The sequence below is a fragment of the Muscardinus avellanarius genome, assembly GCF_963383645.1.
Source record: "Muscardinus avellanarius genome assembly, chromosome: 4".
NCBI classification, from domain to species: domain Eukaryota; kingdom Metazoa; phylum Chordata; class Mammalia; order Rodentia; family Gliridae; genus Muscardinus; species Muscardinus avellanarius.
This window is the reverse complement of record NC_137789.1, coordinates 102696683-102714899: the sequence shown is the minus strand read 5'-3', so window position 1 is coordinate 102714899 and position 18217 is coordinate 102696683. Positions and strand designations below refer to the sequence as shown.

The window sequence follows — 18217 nt, the reverse complement described above, 5'->3', positions numbered from 1 at the left end:
ATGTTCACCATCTCATCCTTTGAGAAGACTATGCAAATCCTGGGGTGCTCACTCCTGTCATATGGGAAAACTCTGTTTAAGTGTTCAGTTTAAAACTCTCTGGCCACATACAAGAAATAGGGCCTAAATCCTGGTCTAGATGGATGTTTCCTTCTACATTCCACCGCAAAAGCTTTTATGCATACAGTATGCACATATAAACAATATTGGTTTTTTTCTCTTAATATATATTTTATTTTAAAGCAAGAAAGAAGGAGTGGACACCATCTCCTGCAGAGATAATCATGCTGGTGAGGTTTGAGTTGTTGAAGTACACTCTGGAAATAACACATATGGTAATATGTTGGAATACTAAAAAATAACCAAGATTTTATATTTTTGTAAATTATACTTTGTATACTGTAGATTGTATGTGTTCTGTGTTTTTATGGAAAGCTAATAAATTAAAGGTACAGTGGTATTTCAAAAAAAAACTGAATTTCGCCCATTCCGAAACATCGATCAATCCCTACCCACTCATAGGGATAACATGGGCGGCTGCTGGGAACCACATTCTTTAGGATCAGTGGAACCCCCCGTGCCACCTTCATACTCTCTGCCTGTCCCAAACCCCAGAAAGCCCACTTCTCCTGGGCCCTCCCACTCCCTGCCTTCACCCTCTAGCCTGAAAATTCTCAAAATTTGGGGTGGCATCAAAATGGGTCATGGCTACAGGCTGGCATGAGTCGCTGAGGCCACTCACCTGGGTCTGCATTCATCTGGAAGGAGCATGACCTGCAGCTGGGCCATGTGTGAACTTAGACACCCTCCTGAAGGGCTCAGCATATCAGAGATCAGTTCATTGGATCAGTACCAAGAGAATGGCTGAAAACTGGAAACATTAAGGCTGGAGGACACTTGGGGAAACTCCAGGTGTCACTCTTCCTAAACAAGTGGGGATAGTGATAGTTGTCTTGCTTAAAGCATCCCAACAGGCCTCTTTCTGTGTCTAAGTCACACATTAAGTCAGAGTCATCAAATGCCTATAATTAATTCTGCCTCTGTGCACAGGATGGAGACAGAACTCTGGTGGAGGAACTTACCTTTGTCTGGGCTGGGGTGAGAGGGCATTTGGTCGGGGGGGGGGGGGACAGTGGCTTCAGAGGAAAAATAAGAAGAAGTGTCCTCACAATGATGTCTCCAGGACAGAAGAGGTTCTTGACACCCTACAGGGAGCCATTTTTCAAAAACAAAGGTGGATCCTTTCTGGTGAATGAAGACTGAAGTCAGTGTCACTGTTTTGCAAGAATGAACTCCTGTAAAACAAACTAAGTGGAACCACCTGTGCTTCTCTCATTCACTAAGTTGTACTTCTACCACGTCACTTGCAAGGGAGGGTGACTTGATTTCTACAATGACTAGGGCTGGGAGGCTGATATCGAGGATTGGTTGAAAATTTGCCACAGTTTGGGTACACCAGACCATCTAGACATCAGTAGACAGGGGGACAAGGCTGAGCAACCAGTGGCCAGGGCAGACCCATCCCTCCAGACACGCCCCACAGGCAAGCCTCCTTCAAGGGTGGGACAATTCAAGTCAACAGCAGACCAGCAGACCAAGGGCCTTCAGAACCTTCAGACAAATCCAGCAAAGTGTGCTTGCTTGGAACACAGAGTGTGCATGGTACAGGGAGTTCTGAGCAGGCACCCGGGACAGCAAGGACTGGCCCAGGTGGTCAGCAGGGAGGAGTGTGAAGCTTTTCAACAGATGCAGCCAGAGCAAGAGCTCTGCAGAAGAGAAAGGCAGGCAGGGGAGAGAAATCGGCAACAGCACGACGATGCCTCCATGTCCCAGGCTGTGTGCTAAGTGAGGTGTGCCCCCGGGAAACTCAGGCAGCGGGGCACACGCTGATCTCTCTCTGGACAGGAAGGCCTGTAAGGCTGGCCAGTGCAGGTGAGAACCAGCCAGTTCTTTACCTTCTGGGAAGCTGAGTCCAGACTCTGTGGCTTGGCTCACTAAAGTGTGGAGGAAAATAAAATCCAGCACAAGTAGCAATGCAAATTTGCCTTTTTATGATTGCAGTTGCTCATTTACTTATTGTGAAAAGACAAAATTAAAACAAATTTAGGATCTGGGCATGTGACACACCTAGTACTTGGGAGGCTGAGACAGGAGGATCACAAGTTCACAGCCAGCCTCAGCTACTTAGGCCCTCTGCAACTTAGTGAGATCCTGTTTCAAAAATAAAGAATCAAAACAAGGGTTGGGGGTTGTAGCTCAGAGGTAGAATGCCAATTCCCATTTCCACAAAAAACCAAATTTTTTTAGTTTAAGGATCTTAACTGACTTTTGTGATTTTAGGTATAAATTATAAAATATATAATTATGAAGAAATAATAAGGTATTATTTTAAAATATAGATATTTCATGAATTTCATTAAATATGTGAAAGTAACTATTATAATTTTACATAATTTATATTCATATATAATTATACTTTGTAATTATTTATACTTATAAATAATTATATATAAGTGTATAGACATTTATATAATATATAAATAAATGTATGTAAATTACATATAATACATTTATATATTTTTAAAATTTTACATTTAAATGCATTTTATATAATTATGCACAATTATATAATTTATATGCAATTTATAAGTTATAAAATAGAAGGCATGTTTTAATGAGCCAAGAAGAGGATGTTGGTTTTATAGACAGAAAAGGGCTGAGGAAAGCAAAAAAGAAAAAAAAATCATACTGAGCACTTCTAAAGTAACTTTCCTGCTAGGATTAGGAGGGATTCCTCACTAGGCTGTCTCAGGTTGCTGTAAAACTTCTGGTGTGTGTGTGTGTGTGTGTGTGTGTGTGTGTGTGGTATTGGGGATTTAACCCATGGGCATTCTACCTCTGATCTACACTCCCAGCCCTATTTTATTTTGAAACATGTTTCACTAAATTGCAGAGAGCCTCACTAAGTTGCTGAGGCTGGCCATGAACCTGTGATGCTCCTGTCTCAGCCTCCCAAATACTGGGATTCCAAGTGTGTGCCACCACACCTGGCCCTTGTTTGTTTTTTTAATTGGCCGGTTTAGAGCTCAGTTTGATTAGGTGGCACTTAGAATATGTGATCCCATTCTGGTTTGGTCTGGTCTGCTGGGACCTAGGCCTGGAGGCTAGTCCAAAACAATGGAGCACTATAAATTGTACTTACGTTACTGAAATTCAGGAAGCACTACTTTTTTTTTTTTTTTTTTTTTTTGGTGGTACTGGGGATGAAACCCTTCTACCTCCAGGCTATACTCCCAGACCTATTTTATATTTTTTATTTGGAAACAGGGTCTCTTAAGCCAGGGAGGCTTTCTTCCAAACCTGCGGGACCCTCCTGTCTTTTTTTTTTTTTTTTTTTTTTTGGTGGTACTGGGGTTCCTGGAAACCCTTCTATCTCCGGGTTACACTCCCAGACCTATTTATTTGCAGCGAGGCTGGCTTCAAACCTGCATGATCCTCTTGTCTCCGCCTCTCAAGCGCGGGGATTACAGCCGAAGGAAGCACTACTTTGGAGAAGATGGTAATACAGAGCCTCTTAGGCTTACCTCACTTCTTTACTTTTTCTTTTTCTTTTCTTTTTTTTTTTCTTTTTTCTTATTGTGGTACTGGAGGTGGAACCCAGAGGCTTTACTATCTCTGGGCTACACTCCCAGACCTATTTTATACTTTATTTGGAAACAGGGTCTCACTAAGTTGTTGTGAGCCTCACTAAGTAGGCTGGCTTCGAACCTGTGCGATCCTCCTGTCTCAGCCTCCCAAACGCTGGGATTACAAGCGAGCGCAACCATGCCCAGCTCACCTTGCTTCTTGAGAGTGAATATTCTCAGTACATTTCTGGCAACCAGCTCAATGAAGTTTACCAAGAGCTTTCTACACCTTTACATATATTTTGCCCCAGACATTCCTCTTCTGACATCCTGTCCTAAGAAAACATATAAAATATTGACTATAATAACATGCAATAATGTGCCCTGCAATGCTATCTTAATAAATACTCCTAGTTATTTTGCAGTTGGAGAACATTTGCATCAATTAGGATGTCCATATGATTGGAAAGTGTTCAGTTATTAAATTCAGGAAAAGTTTTTTTTTTTTTTTTCACAACATGGTAAAGTATTTACACAAACCTTTAGTGGCATTTCTTTCTAGTACCCAGACCGCTCCCCTTCAAGGGCTACAACAATGAGGGCATTGAAGTCCCTGGCAAATATGCTTGGCTGGGGGTTAAGGGAATGTTCCGGTTTGAGCCATGAGACACACTAGGGCTTCCCAGCACAGGGGCTTTTGCTCTTCCTTCCACCCGACTTCCACGGGAAACCGGTGTAGACCATCTTGCCAAAACTCAGAGAAATGGCCCATGAAGGGCAGGATTTAGAGAGGAAAAAGCCACATTAAGACCTCGCCGGGTCCTCTAGCTCAAGCCACTCTAAACCGAGACTGTTGCTGAGTTTTCCATTTATGTTAGTCAGCCATAATCCACTTAACTTGATTCTATTTGGATTCTTCCACAATTTTTAAAAAGAGAACAAACCTATATGGACCAAAAAGAAAAATAAACTTTTGTATCTCAAGCCTGTATATACCAAAACTTATACACTCAGTGACTTCGAAAGGAATTCCACGGTAGAGTTGCAGACACTTTAATCTGAATGTCTTAAATTTTATTCTAGCTTTTGATTTGTCTAGGCATTGACACATGAAGTCACCAAATTGCAGATCTTTGGTCTTTGAATAATTATGTGGATGGACTTTCCTGAAAAATAGTTTGAGGGAGGAGGAGAGGAGAGAAAGGAGGGGTAAATAAGATTTTCTCTGGCTCCATCAAGGCCCTCCTTCCTGAGGTTACAACAATACAATGCTGGTGATGGGAGAGGGAACAAGAATCTTGACATCTTCTGGAAAAAGCAGAGCAAGACCCAAGCTTTGTTCCCTAAGACTTAGAATTAGGGGATCCATTCAGATGGACCAAGGCCAACAAGGAAGGATAATAAGATCCCTGGAATCTCCAGCTAAGGAAAGCTGGGATCTGGGCTGGTGACCCAGACTTTGCATAAGAACCTAGATAGTTGGGAGGAAGGTTGGGCTGGGATTAGAGTGTCCATGGCGGGCCTCCCCCATGAGGCAGGCCTCCTAGAGAGAGGTGAATGTGGTAGTGTGCCTGAGATATCCGTTACCTTGGTACCTGGTGGGCACCAAGAGAAGCAGCTGTTAAATACACACTCATCCCCAATCAGCAGCAGATGGGTCCTACTAGGACTCTTTCTCCCAACATTAAGACTGGCATCATCCTACCCCAATCTCCTTTGCACTAAAGAGACCCATGGGACACTCTTTAGTAGGGAAGAGTCCTGAGCAGCCTCCAGGCTAGAGCATGTTGGGCACTGCCCATGTTGTTCTCCAGCTGCTCCCAGCCAGTGCCACACTCTGCAGCTGCAGCTCTGTCTCCCTGCCCTGTGGAATTCTTGCAAGGAGATGGATTAGTGTCCAGCATTCTTTCTGCCCATTACCAAGCAGCATTTCTGAAGCTTGACCCTTCCCCACTTTTCCTGGTCATGTCTCTAAAGGATAGGAACAGCAAGCTCTGACCTGTTCAGACTAGCCACCCAGGGACTCCGGGTTTTACCCTGACCATTCTGGGATCTCTGACTACCCTTCCCGCATCTCCCTGAACTTTCTTGGCTCCTGGTACCCCTGTCCCTAGGAGCACCTGCAATGTGGAAGGAATAATGTCATGCTTGGCCCTAGAGTAGACCACCTTGCATATAAATTTGAGAATTTATTTGAGAATAATTTATTTTTGTTTTTTGGTGGCAATGGAGATTGAACCCAGAGGCATTCTACCTCTGAGCTATACACCTAACCCTTTTTACTTTTTTGTTTTGAAACATGGGCTTGGTAGATTGCTGAAAGTCTTTCTAAGTTGCAAAGGCTAGTCTTGAGCCTGCAATCCTCCTATCTCTGCCTCCCTAGATGGATTACAGGCATGTGCCACCATGTCTGGCTCCCAAGTATTTTAAACTGTGCTGGTTCTTTGCTTTGTTTAATGCCACGCATCCTGGAAATAAGTAGAGGTTGGGTGTGGGTACACTGCGTTTTGGTTCTTGTGGTGGTGGTTCTGGGGGCTGAACAAAGGAGTTTTCTACCTCTGAGCAATACTCCCGGCCCTATTCTATTTTTTTATTTTGAAACACAGTGTCACTAAGTTGCTGATGGTCTTGCTAAATTTCTGAAGCTGACCTCAAACCTGCTATCTGCTGTCCTCCATCCCAGCCTTCCTAGTACTGAGATTATAGGCCAGGCATGCACCACCACACCCAGTCCATACTGCTTGCTTGCTTTCTTTCTTTCTTTCTTTCTTTCTTTCTTTCTTTCTTTCTTTCTTTCTTTCTTCGGTACTGGGGATGAAACCCCAGGGGGCATTCTACCTACCTCTCTACACGCCTAGCCCTATTTTTTATTCTTTATTTTGAAACAGGGTCTCACTGAGTTGCTGAGGCTGTCCTCGAACCATGAACCTCCAGTCTCAACCTCCCAAATGCTGGGATTATAAGCATTCCCCACCATGCCTGGCCTGAATGTATTGCTATTAAAGTCACACAGTCCTGAGTCTCACAAGCCTCCATGAAGTTGCATCATGCCAGTCTCCTCAGACCAGGTGGCTGTCTCTGGCAGGTGCCAGGCTCAGAACTTTCTACTTGTTCCTCTGTCTACAGGGTTCTACTGGATAACAGGTACAGCCCAGGGGGCTGGCCAGCTGAGGTGGGCTGCACAGTGCAATACAAGTTGGTGGTGCTGCCTCAGAGCGCTGGCAGTGGGGTGGGGGTGGGGGGCAATAGGAGACCCAACAGAGAGAGAGGTGGCACCCCTCATGCATGCAGCCACCCAACTGGATGGGGCTGGCAGTGACCACTCCAGGTCCCATTTATGGGCAGTAAGTGAAGGATTCGAACCCTGGTTTCTCTGGTTCCAGAATCTTCCCCATCACACCAAGCTCCCCATGCACGTTCATGCTGGATCTCAGACACTCAGGGGCTCATTCAGCAGATGGAGTGTTTGAGCCACATTGGCAGGCCCTGCTTCCAGGAGAATTGGTCCTCTCTGATCCTGAGGTGGCCTCACCCCACACCCATCCTCCTGACCCACACAGCTATTGCCATATTCTGGGTGCTTTTTGTTGTTGTTTCTATATTTGGAGAATTTTTTGGTCTCATTTCCTGGATTCTTTGTTCCCGTGGCCCAGGAGATGAGGCATATGTCACCCTGTCTAGAGATTCTTCTGAACAGAGCTGGCGAGGAAATGAGAAAGGGTCCTAATTAGGGGGCGATGACCCCCCTGGAGAAATGCAGATCCTTTACAGTAGACTGTGTCTTTCCCACAAGCCCTGTGAGCTTGCCAGATGTTTATAAAGCCTTCATTAACAGAGAGCTCCCTTAGATAAGCGGTTGGAGCATCGGGGGCCAGATAAGAACGAGTGGAGGACTGTCCATCCGGGGACGGCAGAGGAGAGCCTTGTGCTGGCCACGTCGCTCTCCGCAAAGCGGTCAGCAGGACCATGCGGGCCCGCTCCTCCCAGATGCCTCCCTGCACCCGCTGACACACCGCAGCAGCCCTGCAGTCTCCTCTCCGGGGCCCAAGATGTCCGCAGGGGTGTTGTGGGTAGCTCTGACCCTGCTGTCCTTGCTGGCCTGCTCCGTGCAGGGCAAGCCGCTGCAAAGCTGGGCACTGGCGTCTGCTGGGGGAGAGGCCCACAGCTTGCTGGGACAGCCCAGAGGAGGTCGGCAGGAGGGCACCTTTGACCTGAAGGTGTTCCTGGAGAACATGAAGGTGGATTTTCTGCGCAGTCTCAACCTGAGCGGGGTTCCCTCCCAGGACAAAACCAGACTGGAGCCGCCACAGTACATGATCGACCTGTACAACAGATACACCACCGACAAGTCATCCACCCCGGCCTCCAACATCGTGCGGAGCTTCAGCGTGGAAGGTAGAGTTGCCTGGCCCTTGGGGTGCTCGTGGGGGGACACCCTAGCCCACCGCAGCACTGCTCAGTGGGGCATCCACGGGCCACACGGCTCTTCAGGTTTTCACTGAAATGAGTTGCAGTGAAACACAGTGAAGATGCTGTTCTACAGCACAGCCAGCTGTGTTTCAAGTGCACGACAGCAGTGTGTGGCTAATGGCTTCCTTACTGGGCAGTGCAAATCATGGGGCCTTTCCCTCATCACAGAAGGTTCTAGTAGACAGCGCTGCCTGGAGGATTCTCCTCCCAAGGGTCCATTTGCGCAGAGAAGATAGCGGGTGCTCAACGTGTGCTCCTTTCCGTCCCCTCCACCACCCCTTTGTCCTCTCCCCTCCTTTCTCTTCCCCACCTTCCCCTTCCCTCTTACTTTCTCTTCCCTCCTCTCCACTTTTCTTTCCTTCCTGTCTGCTCCCTGCCATTCTGTCCGCTTCCCACTTAGAAACAGACGACTTATTTAGCCCCAACTAACCGCTATATTATTAAACTTTGACAGAATGCTTCTCTTAGAAAAAAAAAGGGGGGGGGGGCTTGAAAAGCCCAGATATCATCATTTAAAAGAGAAGCAATGGAAGAGAATGTCATTGCTTTTAAACACAAATTTCCTTGATTTAGGAAGATTAGAAGGTATGCATCGATTTAAGGCCTAGGTCGGATAACTCATCCAGCCCTTCACAGTGCAGGTGAAGTGAGTTTCTGAACAGTGAAGCCAAAGCTGGCAGGGTGGACAGAACTTGCCCAGGCAGGCATAGGCAGCTGGGTTCTCTGAGCCAGGCCCTGTCACCTGCACAGTGCTGGCTTGCCCTGCTTTTGTGTCCTGCTCTAAAGGGCCCAAAGCACAGGGCCTCTCCCCTCCTGTGTCTGAGACCTGCAAATGCCCAGAAGACCCAGCTCAGTGCCACAGCCAGGCCAGGCCAGACCTTCCCAGCCTGCAAAGTCACTATGATCATGATGCATGCTCAGTGCTACTGGACCTTCTGATTGCTTCAAAAAAGAAAATTTTAGATTTTATATAACCTTGCCTTATTTTTAAAACTCTGGTTTCAAGCCGGGTGTGGTGGCACATGCTTGTAATCCCAGTACTTGGGAGGCTGAGACAGGAGGATAGCAAAGGTTCAAAGCCAATCTCAGCTACTTAGTGAGGCTCTCAGCAACTTAGTGAGACTCTGTTTCAAAATAAAATATTTTTAAAAAAAGAAGGCCCCTGAGTTCCACCCCTAGTACAACAAAACAAAACAAAACAAAACTCTATTTTTTTTTATTCAATCTTCATTTTTTAAAAAATACAGGTCATCAGGCCCACAGAGCACATCTGTTATTTCAGCCTTAGGGGACACTGCGCTTTTTTGTTGGTCAGGACCTAAATCACCATTGGCCATAGACCTGGGAGCCCAATGTGGGAATCCCTTCTCATGATACCCCACATGCCCACAGGAGGATTGCCCTCATCCTAACCCTCCCAGCCAAGCCAGCTTAGGGAAGATGAAGACTTCTTTTCCAGGTGTCTGACCATGGCCCCGCAGCCATGGTCAAGGCAGGCCGCAGGAAGAGCATACTAGGTCCTGAACGCTCAGGTCACTGTTCCAGATACCACAGTGGCTCAGCACATTCTGCAGGAGCCAAAGTGGTGCATCCATGACAGGCGAGAGGACTAGAGAGCCTGAACAGAAGGTCACATGCTTTGTTGCATTCAGGGGCTGTGTGGGGGCCAGCAGGAGGGGAGGGACACAGAAGTGTCCACTGAGAGCGCACCATAAGCCAGGAATGATCCATAAGTTCCATATACCACATGGAGAAAACCTCACACCAACTGGGAAGGCAGGTAGCAGGAGTCTCATTCTAAAAAGAGGAAACTGAGTCACAGAGACTCAGGGTTTTCCAAGGTAACAAGCCTAGTGATAAGACAGAGAAGGTGGGCACCTAAGTTTGTCAGACTCCAATGCCGACCTGCTGGGTTCAACACAACACAGGGTTTCCACTCAAGTTGGGGCTCACTCATCGATGGCCTCAATTTCAAAGGTTCCAGTTATCTTTAGTCAGCTACAGTCCAAAAATAGTGCATGGAAAATTCCAAAATCAAACACTTCCAAAGTTTTAAATCACTTGTATTACAGTATATTGTTCCCATTGTTCTATGTTACTATTAATCATTGTTGTTAATCTCTTACTGTGCCTAACTTATAAATTAAACTTTAGCATAGTACGTATAAGAAAAGAATATAGTCTATATAATTTGGTGCTATCCACAGTTTCAGACATCCACTGAGGATAAGGGAGGTTTCTTATACCACTCAAAAAAATGTTACTTCTTAGTGGGGCGTGGTGGTGTGCACATTGTAATCCCAGCATTTGGGAGGCTAAAACAGGAGGATTGTGGTATGAGGCCAGCCTTAGCTACTTAGTAAGGCCCTTTGCAACTCAATGAGACCCTGTTTCAAAATAAAGAATAAAAAATAGGGCTGGGAGTATAGCTTGGAGGTAGAATACCCCTGGGTTCCACCCCAGTACCGCAAAAAAAAAAAAAAAAAAAAAAAAAATCGTACCTTCTCTTTCCTCTTTGTGAATAAGCCATAGGATAGTCAATGGCTATGTGTCAGCCTAGGAGAAATAGGAAATAGAGACAATCATGGGGCTAAAAGACAGGCTCCATTTATTGACTGATGCTTTTTCCAATCAAATCACTACTTTCACTTTGCTTAGGAGTTATAATTCCAAATGACTTCTGCACTACTTAGATGCTGAGATTTCTCTCCGTGTGTGTGAGTGTGTGTGTGTGCGTGTGTGTGTGTGTGTATGTATGTATGTATGTATGTTACTGGTGATTGAACCCAGGGAAATTTTACCTCTGAAGTACACCCAAGGTCTTGCTAATTTATTACACACTGGTCTAAAGCCTATGATCCTCCTGTCTTCTCCTCCCAAATACTAGGATTACAGGCATACACCACCACAGCCATCTTCTCACCTTATATTCATTGGACTTTCACCATGCCCAACCAAGTTCTCTCCTTTAAGAGTCAGATCTTCACTTGAAAGTTGACAAAGTGTTTTGTGGTTCTATGTGAAGGTACTTACTGTGTGTAATTTCTATAATTAAATGCCTTGAGTCCCAGTTTCCACATCTCTAAAAGTGGAATAATAATTAGATCCTCCCAGGCCAAGTGTGAGAATTAAAGTAAAATAGATTGTGCAAAACTCCTAGGGTAACATCAGATGTGTGGTAAATATTCAATAAACAGTAGAAACTATCCACCCCAATTGGAGGCATCTGCCTCTGCTTTTCCTTGGACAATCCTAAATGAATCATCCCAAAGCTTCTACCAAGGGCTTAAGTGAAATGGAGTAGAGATAATGATGGTAAAAACTGTCATACAGATGTACTTTCAGCTGAACCATGAAGCTCAGATTTGGTGTCATGAGAACAGACACTCTCACCATATACCTGTCCCTCTGTCTTACATTTCAGATGCTGTCTCTACCGCGGCCACAGAGGACTTCCCCTTCCAGAAGCACATCCTTCTCTTCAACATCTCCATCCCCAGGCACGAGCAGGTCACCCGGGCAGAGCTCCGCCTCTATGTCTCCTGTCAAAACCACGTGGACTCGCCTCATGGGCTGGAAGGAAACATGGTCATTTATGATGTCCTAGATGGAGAAGACTCCTGGGACAGTGCTTCAGGGACCAAGACCTTCCTGGTGTCCCAGGACATTAGGGATGAGGGCTGGGAGACCTTAGAAGTGTCCAGCGCCGTGAAGCGGTGGGTCAGGGCAGACTCCACCAAGAGCAAAAATAAGCTGGAAGTGACGGTGGAGAGCCACAGAAAAGGCTGTGACACACTGGACATCAGTGTCCCCCCAGGTTCCAAAAATCTGCCCTTTTTTGTTGTCTTCTCTAATGACCGTAGCAGCGGGGCCAAGGAGACCAGGCTGGAGCTCAGGGAGATGATCGGCCATGAGCAGGATAGCATCCTCAGGGAGACATCCAAGAACAACTACCCAGAGGCAAGTGAGAGCCCCAGCCGCGAGGAGGAAGAAGATAGTGTGGACAGTCACACAGCTACGGGTCTGTCCTTAGTCAGACGGAAGAGGAGTGCGGGGGCCAGCAGCCACTGTCAGAAGACCTCCCTGCGGGTGAACTTTGAGGACATTGGCTGGGACAGCTGGATCATCGCACCCAAAGAGTACGACGCGTACGAGTGCAAAGGCGGCTGCTTCTTCCCCTTGGCTGACGATGTGACGCCAACTAAACATGCCATCGTGCAGACCCTGGTGCACCTCAAGTTCCCCACGAAAGTGGGCAAGGCCTGCTGCGTGCCCACCAAACTGAGCCCCATCTCCATCCTCTACAAGGACGACATGGGGGTGCCCACCCTCAAGTACCATTATGAGGGCATGAGTGTGGCCGAATGTGGGTGCAGGTAGTGGCCACCCTTGGGGCTAGGGAGGCAGGGAGGGGAGGAGGGTCCTGAGGAGAGGCCCTGTATCCCCCTAGGCATGACAGGGACCAAGTCGATCTGCATGCCACCCCGGAGAAGGAAGGGAGCCTGCTGTCCCTCCCATGCCCCACCCTAAGTACACACCACTGGGTCCCACGGGTGGAGAAATGACGGCTGGGGAGTGTGGGCAGAATAGGAGAGTCTGGAAGTGTTGTTGGGTAAAAAGGAAACACCAAAAAGGGGGAAAGAAACCAGGTGTGGAGGTAACACCTATAATTCCTGTACTTGGGAGGCTGAGGAGAGAGGATCATAGGTTCAAGGCCAGCCTCAGCGACTTAGTGAAAACCTGTTTCAAAGTAAAAAATAAAATAGAGCTGAGGGTATAGCTCAGAGGTAGAATGTTCCTGGTTCCATCCCCAGTGTAAAATAAATAAATTTAGAATAAATAAAAAGACTTGGAAGAAGGAAGGAAGGGAGGGAGGGAGGAAGATAGGAAGAAAAGATAATGGAGAATCAGCACAAAACTGAGCAGAAACTAGCCAGAGAAAAATAGACAGGCAGTGCTCAGAAATTCATGGAAATGGCAGGGGTCTGGAAGAGGGGCTTACTCCAATAGCCTCGGGAGGAGGAACAGCCTTCAATTGTCATTTTATGCATTTCCCACACCCTGGTGAGAGCTGGGCGTTATGATCTCTGATTTTCAGATGTAGAAGCCAAAGCCCAGGCAGTCCATGAGTGCTGCTCAGTGGTGGGATTACAAGCAAGGTTTGTGGGAGCCAAAGCCTGGGACCTCTCGACGTGCCCCGTGCAGTTTGGCAAGTCACTCTGCACTGAAAGTGTCATGCACTGGGAGGCCAGAGCATCAGAACAGGACAGCCTGAGCTACAGATTGGACCCGCCCCACCTGTGTGACTTGGCAGCTCATTACACCCAAGACACGACCGACCCATTTGGTGCTTATGCTCATTCTGCAGCCAGTATAGTATCACTCTTGAGTCACTGAAAAACCACTCCCAGAACCACCTGTAGGATGGAGAAGGAGGCGAACCCACATCACAGCCCTCTGGCGTTCACTGGGGCTGAAGGACTGCTCACCGCCCAGGCAGAGCTCACACAGTCAAGGCTTCACACAGGGCCGCTTGCAGTCTCTGGACTCAATCTCTGGGAGGGACAACCTGCTGCCTGGGCTCTGCAGTTACAGATTCAGCAGAAGGCAGCCATGGGTGTCCCCTGCCCAGGGACTATACAGAGGACAGGACTGGGATTTGACTTTGCTGAAATTAAATGTGCTCTTGGATTGGTATTTGAAACATCCCTATTTTTACTCCTTGGTGACATGCACTCATGTGTTAAATGTCCAGCCACCCTGGGTGAGGGCTCCCTGGATTCTAAAGACCCTGAACCTTATCGGTGCCACCATGTCCGTGTACATCTGCCAGCTGTCATAGGTAACGTTCCTCCAGCTCCTACTGGCCCCCAGTGGCTTGTGGAACTGGAGGGCCCGAGGAAGTGTGGAAGTGTGGAAGATCCCACCCCCAGGCCTGCCGACCTCTGGAGCAGGGCCCAAAGGAGAGAGGCGTAGAGAGACTTGGGCCACTCCCATTGGTTGCAGTCCCCACATACTGAAAGAAAAATGGTTTGCAGTAACTGTTTACCTGGAATCCATGAACAACTTTAACATAAAAGTACAGTGCAGCCATACTATCCAATTACTAGAGTTGGAGAAGACACAGATTCCTGGCCTGTGATAGGCTGTGTGCGTGTGAGATGATGTGCCCAGTGGGTGACGCGTCTTCTTCCGGTCCCAGTGGTGTATTTATGTGCCTCCATGTAATTTTTCCTTGGAAATAAAGTCAAATGTCTGATGTGTGGCCCTTCCTGAATGTGAGACCAGAGCCTGGGCCCTATAAGCTCTACTAATAGGTGCCACCATTTTGCCTGGGTGGAGGGTGGCAAGCAGAGACATGGGTCTGCCACAGAGCTGGGGGGACAAGGCTGGTGATGCCTGCACAGTAGGGGTTTGAGACGTGCTGGGACTGGCTTTCCTGTATGGGTTACAGGAGTTGGTGAGGGATGATGAAAGTTGCCCCAGTTCTCTTTCTGCTCAGGTAAGGGACATCTCCATGCAGTGTCTCAAGGCCTGCACAGATCTTCCAGCATCCATCTACCATGGCCCTCCCCACACACAGACTCCAGCCAGAGTGTACCTGCAAACTGTTTCCTGTTCGCCACCTTTGGACCACTCTCCCAGCTCCAAAACCAAGTCCTAGAGTCTGTAAGGAAGGCCCCAGCCCCAGTGCCACCATCCTGGCCATCTCCCGTGCTCCTATTTTCCTTCCTGGCTCTTAGGAGGTGATTCTGTTTGTCACACTGGAATTTGCTTGAGAATGTATACACAGAAGAAGAAAAAAACCTGGCCCTTAAGAACATGTTTTTGAGAATAATTAGAATATTTATCACAATGTCACTAATAGGAAAAAAGAGAAACTACTTAAACTATGCCTCACTAAGTGTCTTAGTCTGTTGTCTTTTCTTTTTTTTTTTCTTTTTTTTTTTCTGGTAGTACTGGGGATTGAACTCAGAGGTACTCTAACTCTGAGCTACACCCCCAGCCCTTTTTTAAGTTTTTAAACAGGGTCTCCCTAGGTTGCTGAGAGTCTTGCTAAATTGCTGAGGCTGCTCTCCAACCTGTGGTCCTCCTATCTCAGCCTCCCAAGTACTGGGGTTACAGGTGTATGTCATCATACCCAGCTTCTTGGTCTATTTTCTGTTGCTATAAGTGAATGCTACAGGCTAGGTAATTTATAAAGAACAGAAGTTTATTGGGCTCACAGTTCTGGAGGCTGGGAAGTCCCACAGCACGTCTATATTATTCTGGGGTGGCATAGAAAGAGTGCCCACCGGTGTGTGGGCAGATATTGCTCCAATAAGCATGTCTCCATCAATGACACCAAGACAGAAGAGGACAGATACACACTCAGTGGTTATTACTGCATAGTAAAGAGAGTTGGTTGGATTGGAGAAAAGCCATTAGAAAAAAATTGTTCACACATTTTTATAAAAAATGACTATAACTTACTCTTTGGGTTTAAAAAAGTAAAAAGAAAACGCTGACATCAAAATCCATTGCAATGAAGTAAAGACAAAGTTCAACTTAGTTTGAAATATGTACAAAAAAAAATACTGCCTTGGGGCTAGAAAGGGGGTAGGGAGGCGGAGGTGAGCTAATGAGAGGGTAATAAACGTCAGTGAGAGAATGTAGGCAGCAGTGTTAAAATATTTAAATGTGAGGCCACTAGACTGGGATGGCTCTAACTCCCTGGCTTCTTAACTGGACAAATCAAAATCTAACTCAGACTTATTTCCTATAAGCAGCTAACTTAAAAGAAAATAAAATTTAAGTTTACCCATCACAGGTAGTAAACTGGTCATGCATCGTATTGTTTTGAACTAACCCCTGGGATGGTCTAAAGGCAGGAACTCAAAGAGAGCCTTCACCAATCAAATCATTCCCTTGTTCTACTTTCACATTCGTCCTATAGAAGCCTTCCCCTGGGGCTCCTTTGGCAGAGCCAACTTCCTTTTTTTTTGTGGTACTGGGGATGGAACCCAGGGGCATTTTTACCTCTGAGCTATACCCCCAGCCCTATTTTTTTAATTCTTAATTTTGAAACAGGGTCTCATCAAGTTGCAGAGGACCTCATTAAGTAGCTGAGGCTGGCTGTGAACCACAATCCTTCTGTCTCAGAATCCCAAAAATGCTGGGATTACAAGTGTGCACCACTATGCTCGGCTCGGCAGAGCCAACTTCTGGGTTGGAGCTGTCCAATGCACGACTCATTGTTCAAATAAACCCTAAAACTTCAATGTGGCAAAGTTAATCTCTTAACAACAGTATATAGTAGTATGCTGTAGCGCTTCAAAACCTTCATATTAAAACAGTGAGGGGAAAACTAATATAAAAAATAGACAGACAGATAGACAAGGGCTTTGGCTACCACAAAAAGCAAATCCATCTTGCAACAGGCAATCCATTTCTTCCTGGCCTCTCAGGCTCTGGTCCTGCGTCCTCCTCCTTTGACCATTCTGAGCAGCACACTGATACACCACCAATTCCCCTGATGTGCTCAGATAGCTGAAGGACTGTGCTCTGGAGCCTGGGTCTAGGCATTTCTTCCAAATATACACAGACCCATGGAAGGTCTGGGGCCTAAAAAGCACTAAGTACTCCAGGTCTCCATAGCAGCCCTTGCCTCTTGGGGCATCTTTCCCCAGTCTCACAGTGGCATTGTCTCACAGGCTGAGCCAGGCTGTTCTGCTGAGCTCTCAACAACCCCTGTGTCTTCTGCCTCTCCACCACTGCTGTGCTGAATCCTACGGTGCTGGGGCTCTTCTCCCCATTCCATTTCCCCTCCTCAGGAAGCCTCAGTACAAATTGGTCCCATCAAATAAGCAAGATTTCACATCACCTAATCAAGATCTCACCTACCTTAGAGAGTGGTGATGTTTGAGGGTGGCTTCTGAACCCACATTCTAGGCAGCTCTGACCACATGGCCATTTATTCAAACAAGGATCTCCCAAACCCATCCCAACTTCAAAACTCAAGTCTCCAAGACCCCGGCGGGACTCTCCGTAGCCCACTTGGTCCATCAACTGGCAGAGGCTGGAAGCTGAAGTCTCTAGCTCCCACCTGCCAGAAACATACACCCCAGGGTGGGTGGAAAAGGCTGGCTGCCTTCAGCTCACATACCCTTCCCTATCATTTGCAGGCTAGGACACCTCAGTCTTCTAGAAATGTCTAGGGATAGGACGTGCCCTCCACCTGCCTTGACTATACCCATAGGAGGAAGTGCCATCCAGCCCGGGAACCTGCATCTGGCTGTGGTTCTGTTCGTCTCTTCCTGAGGTTCTGGGCCATCCATACAAATCAAGGCCCAGCCATAGCTCTAAGCAACCTATCCTGAGAGCACGTCTTTGCATAATACATCCCCCAAAGGCTCCTTATTCCTAGTCATTTTCACCCCCTCGCCCTAACTACCCCAAGCTTGGCCTAGTCTCCAGTCATGACAGAAAGGCCCTCAGAGGACCACATGCTCAAAGTTGGGGACCCCAGGTAGAAACAGAGTAGAAGACCCAGTCTTCCCAGAGGGACCTGAGGAAGTGCCACAGATATATTAATAAGAGGGTGTCCACAGCATCACAGCCTTAGCCTTATTCTAAGAGCAAACCAGTCTCATTCCCACTGGCTATGAATGGGAGAGTGATGTGACCATATGTCACTTAGGCATTAAACAAATCCTAATGAACTAAAAATATGTTTGCTTTAGCTAATTGACCTCTTCAGCCTGCATAAACATTTTGGTAAACATCCTCAGATAATCATTTCCAGAGAGTAAACTGTGGCTCTCAATCATGCGGAGAAAGTCCCCTTGTTCCCCAGAGACCGTCTCTGGCTGCCTGTTGAGTTACACATTGAATCCCACCTGATGCCCACTCACCAAGAAGTGTGTGCTGGGGATGAGTGAGGGGTGACAGATAGGATGGGCCAGAGGAGGCCCTCCCACCCACTGTTTGTGACTGACCTTAGTCTGAGCTGTGTCTGTTAAAAAAAGAAAAAAACGGCCCTACCCAGCTGGATGCGGTCACAAACAAGGGGTTCTGGGTGTTATTGGCAAGTCATTTGCAAACAAGCCTGAGAGTCCAGCAGTGCACCTAGGGTCGCTCCC

At 47.0% G+C, this 18217-nt stretch overlaps 1 protein-coding gene across 1 annotated transcript; it reads left to right on the top strand.

Annotated features, from left to right (window-relative positions):
- Positions 1-7675: 7675 nt before the first annotated feature.
- On the top strand, positions 7676-12476 carry GDF2 (growth differentiation factor 2; the record flags this gene model as incomplete). Its single annotated transcript, XM_080694267.1, has 2 exons — positions 7676-8021; positions 11521-12476. The coding sequence occupies 2 exons, from the start codon at positions 7676-7678 to the stop codon at positions 12474-12476; spliced, it is 1302 nt and encodes a 433-aa protein (XP_080550393.1).
- Between the last annotated feature and the right edge of the window lie 5741 nt (positions 12477-18217).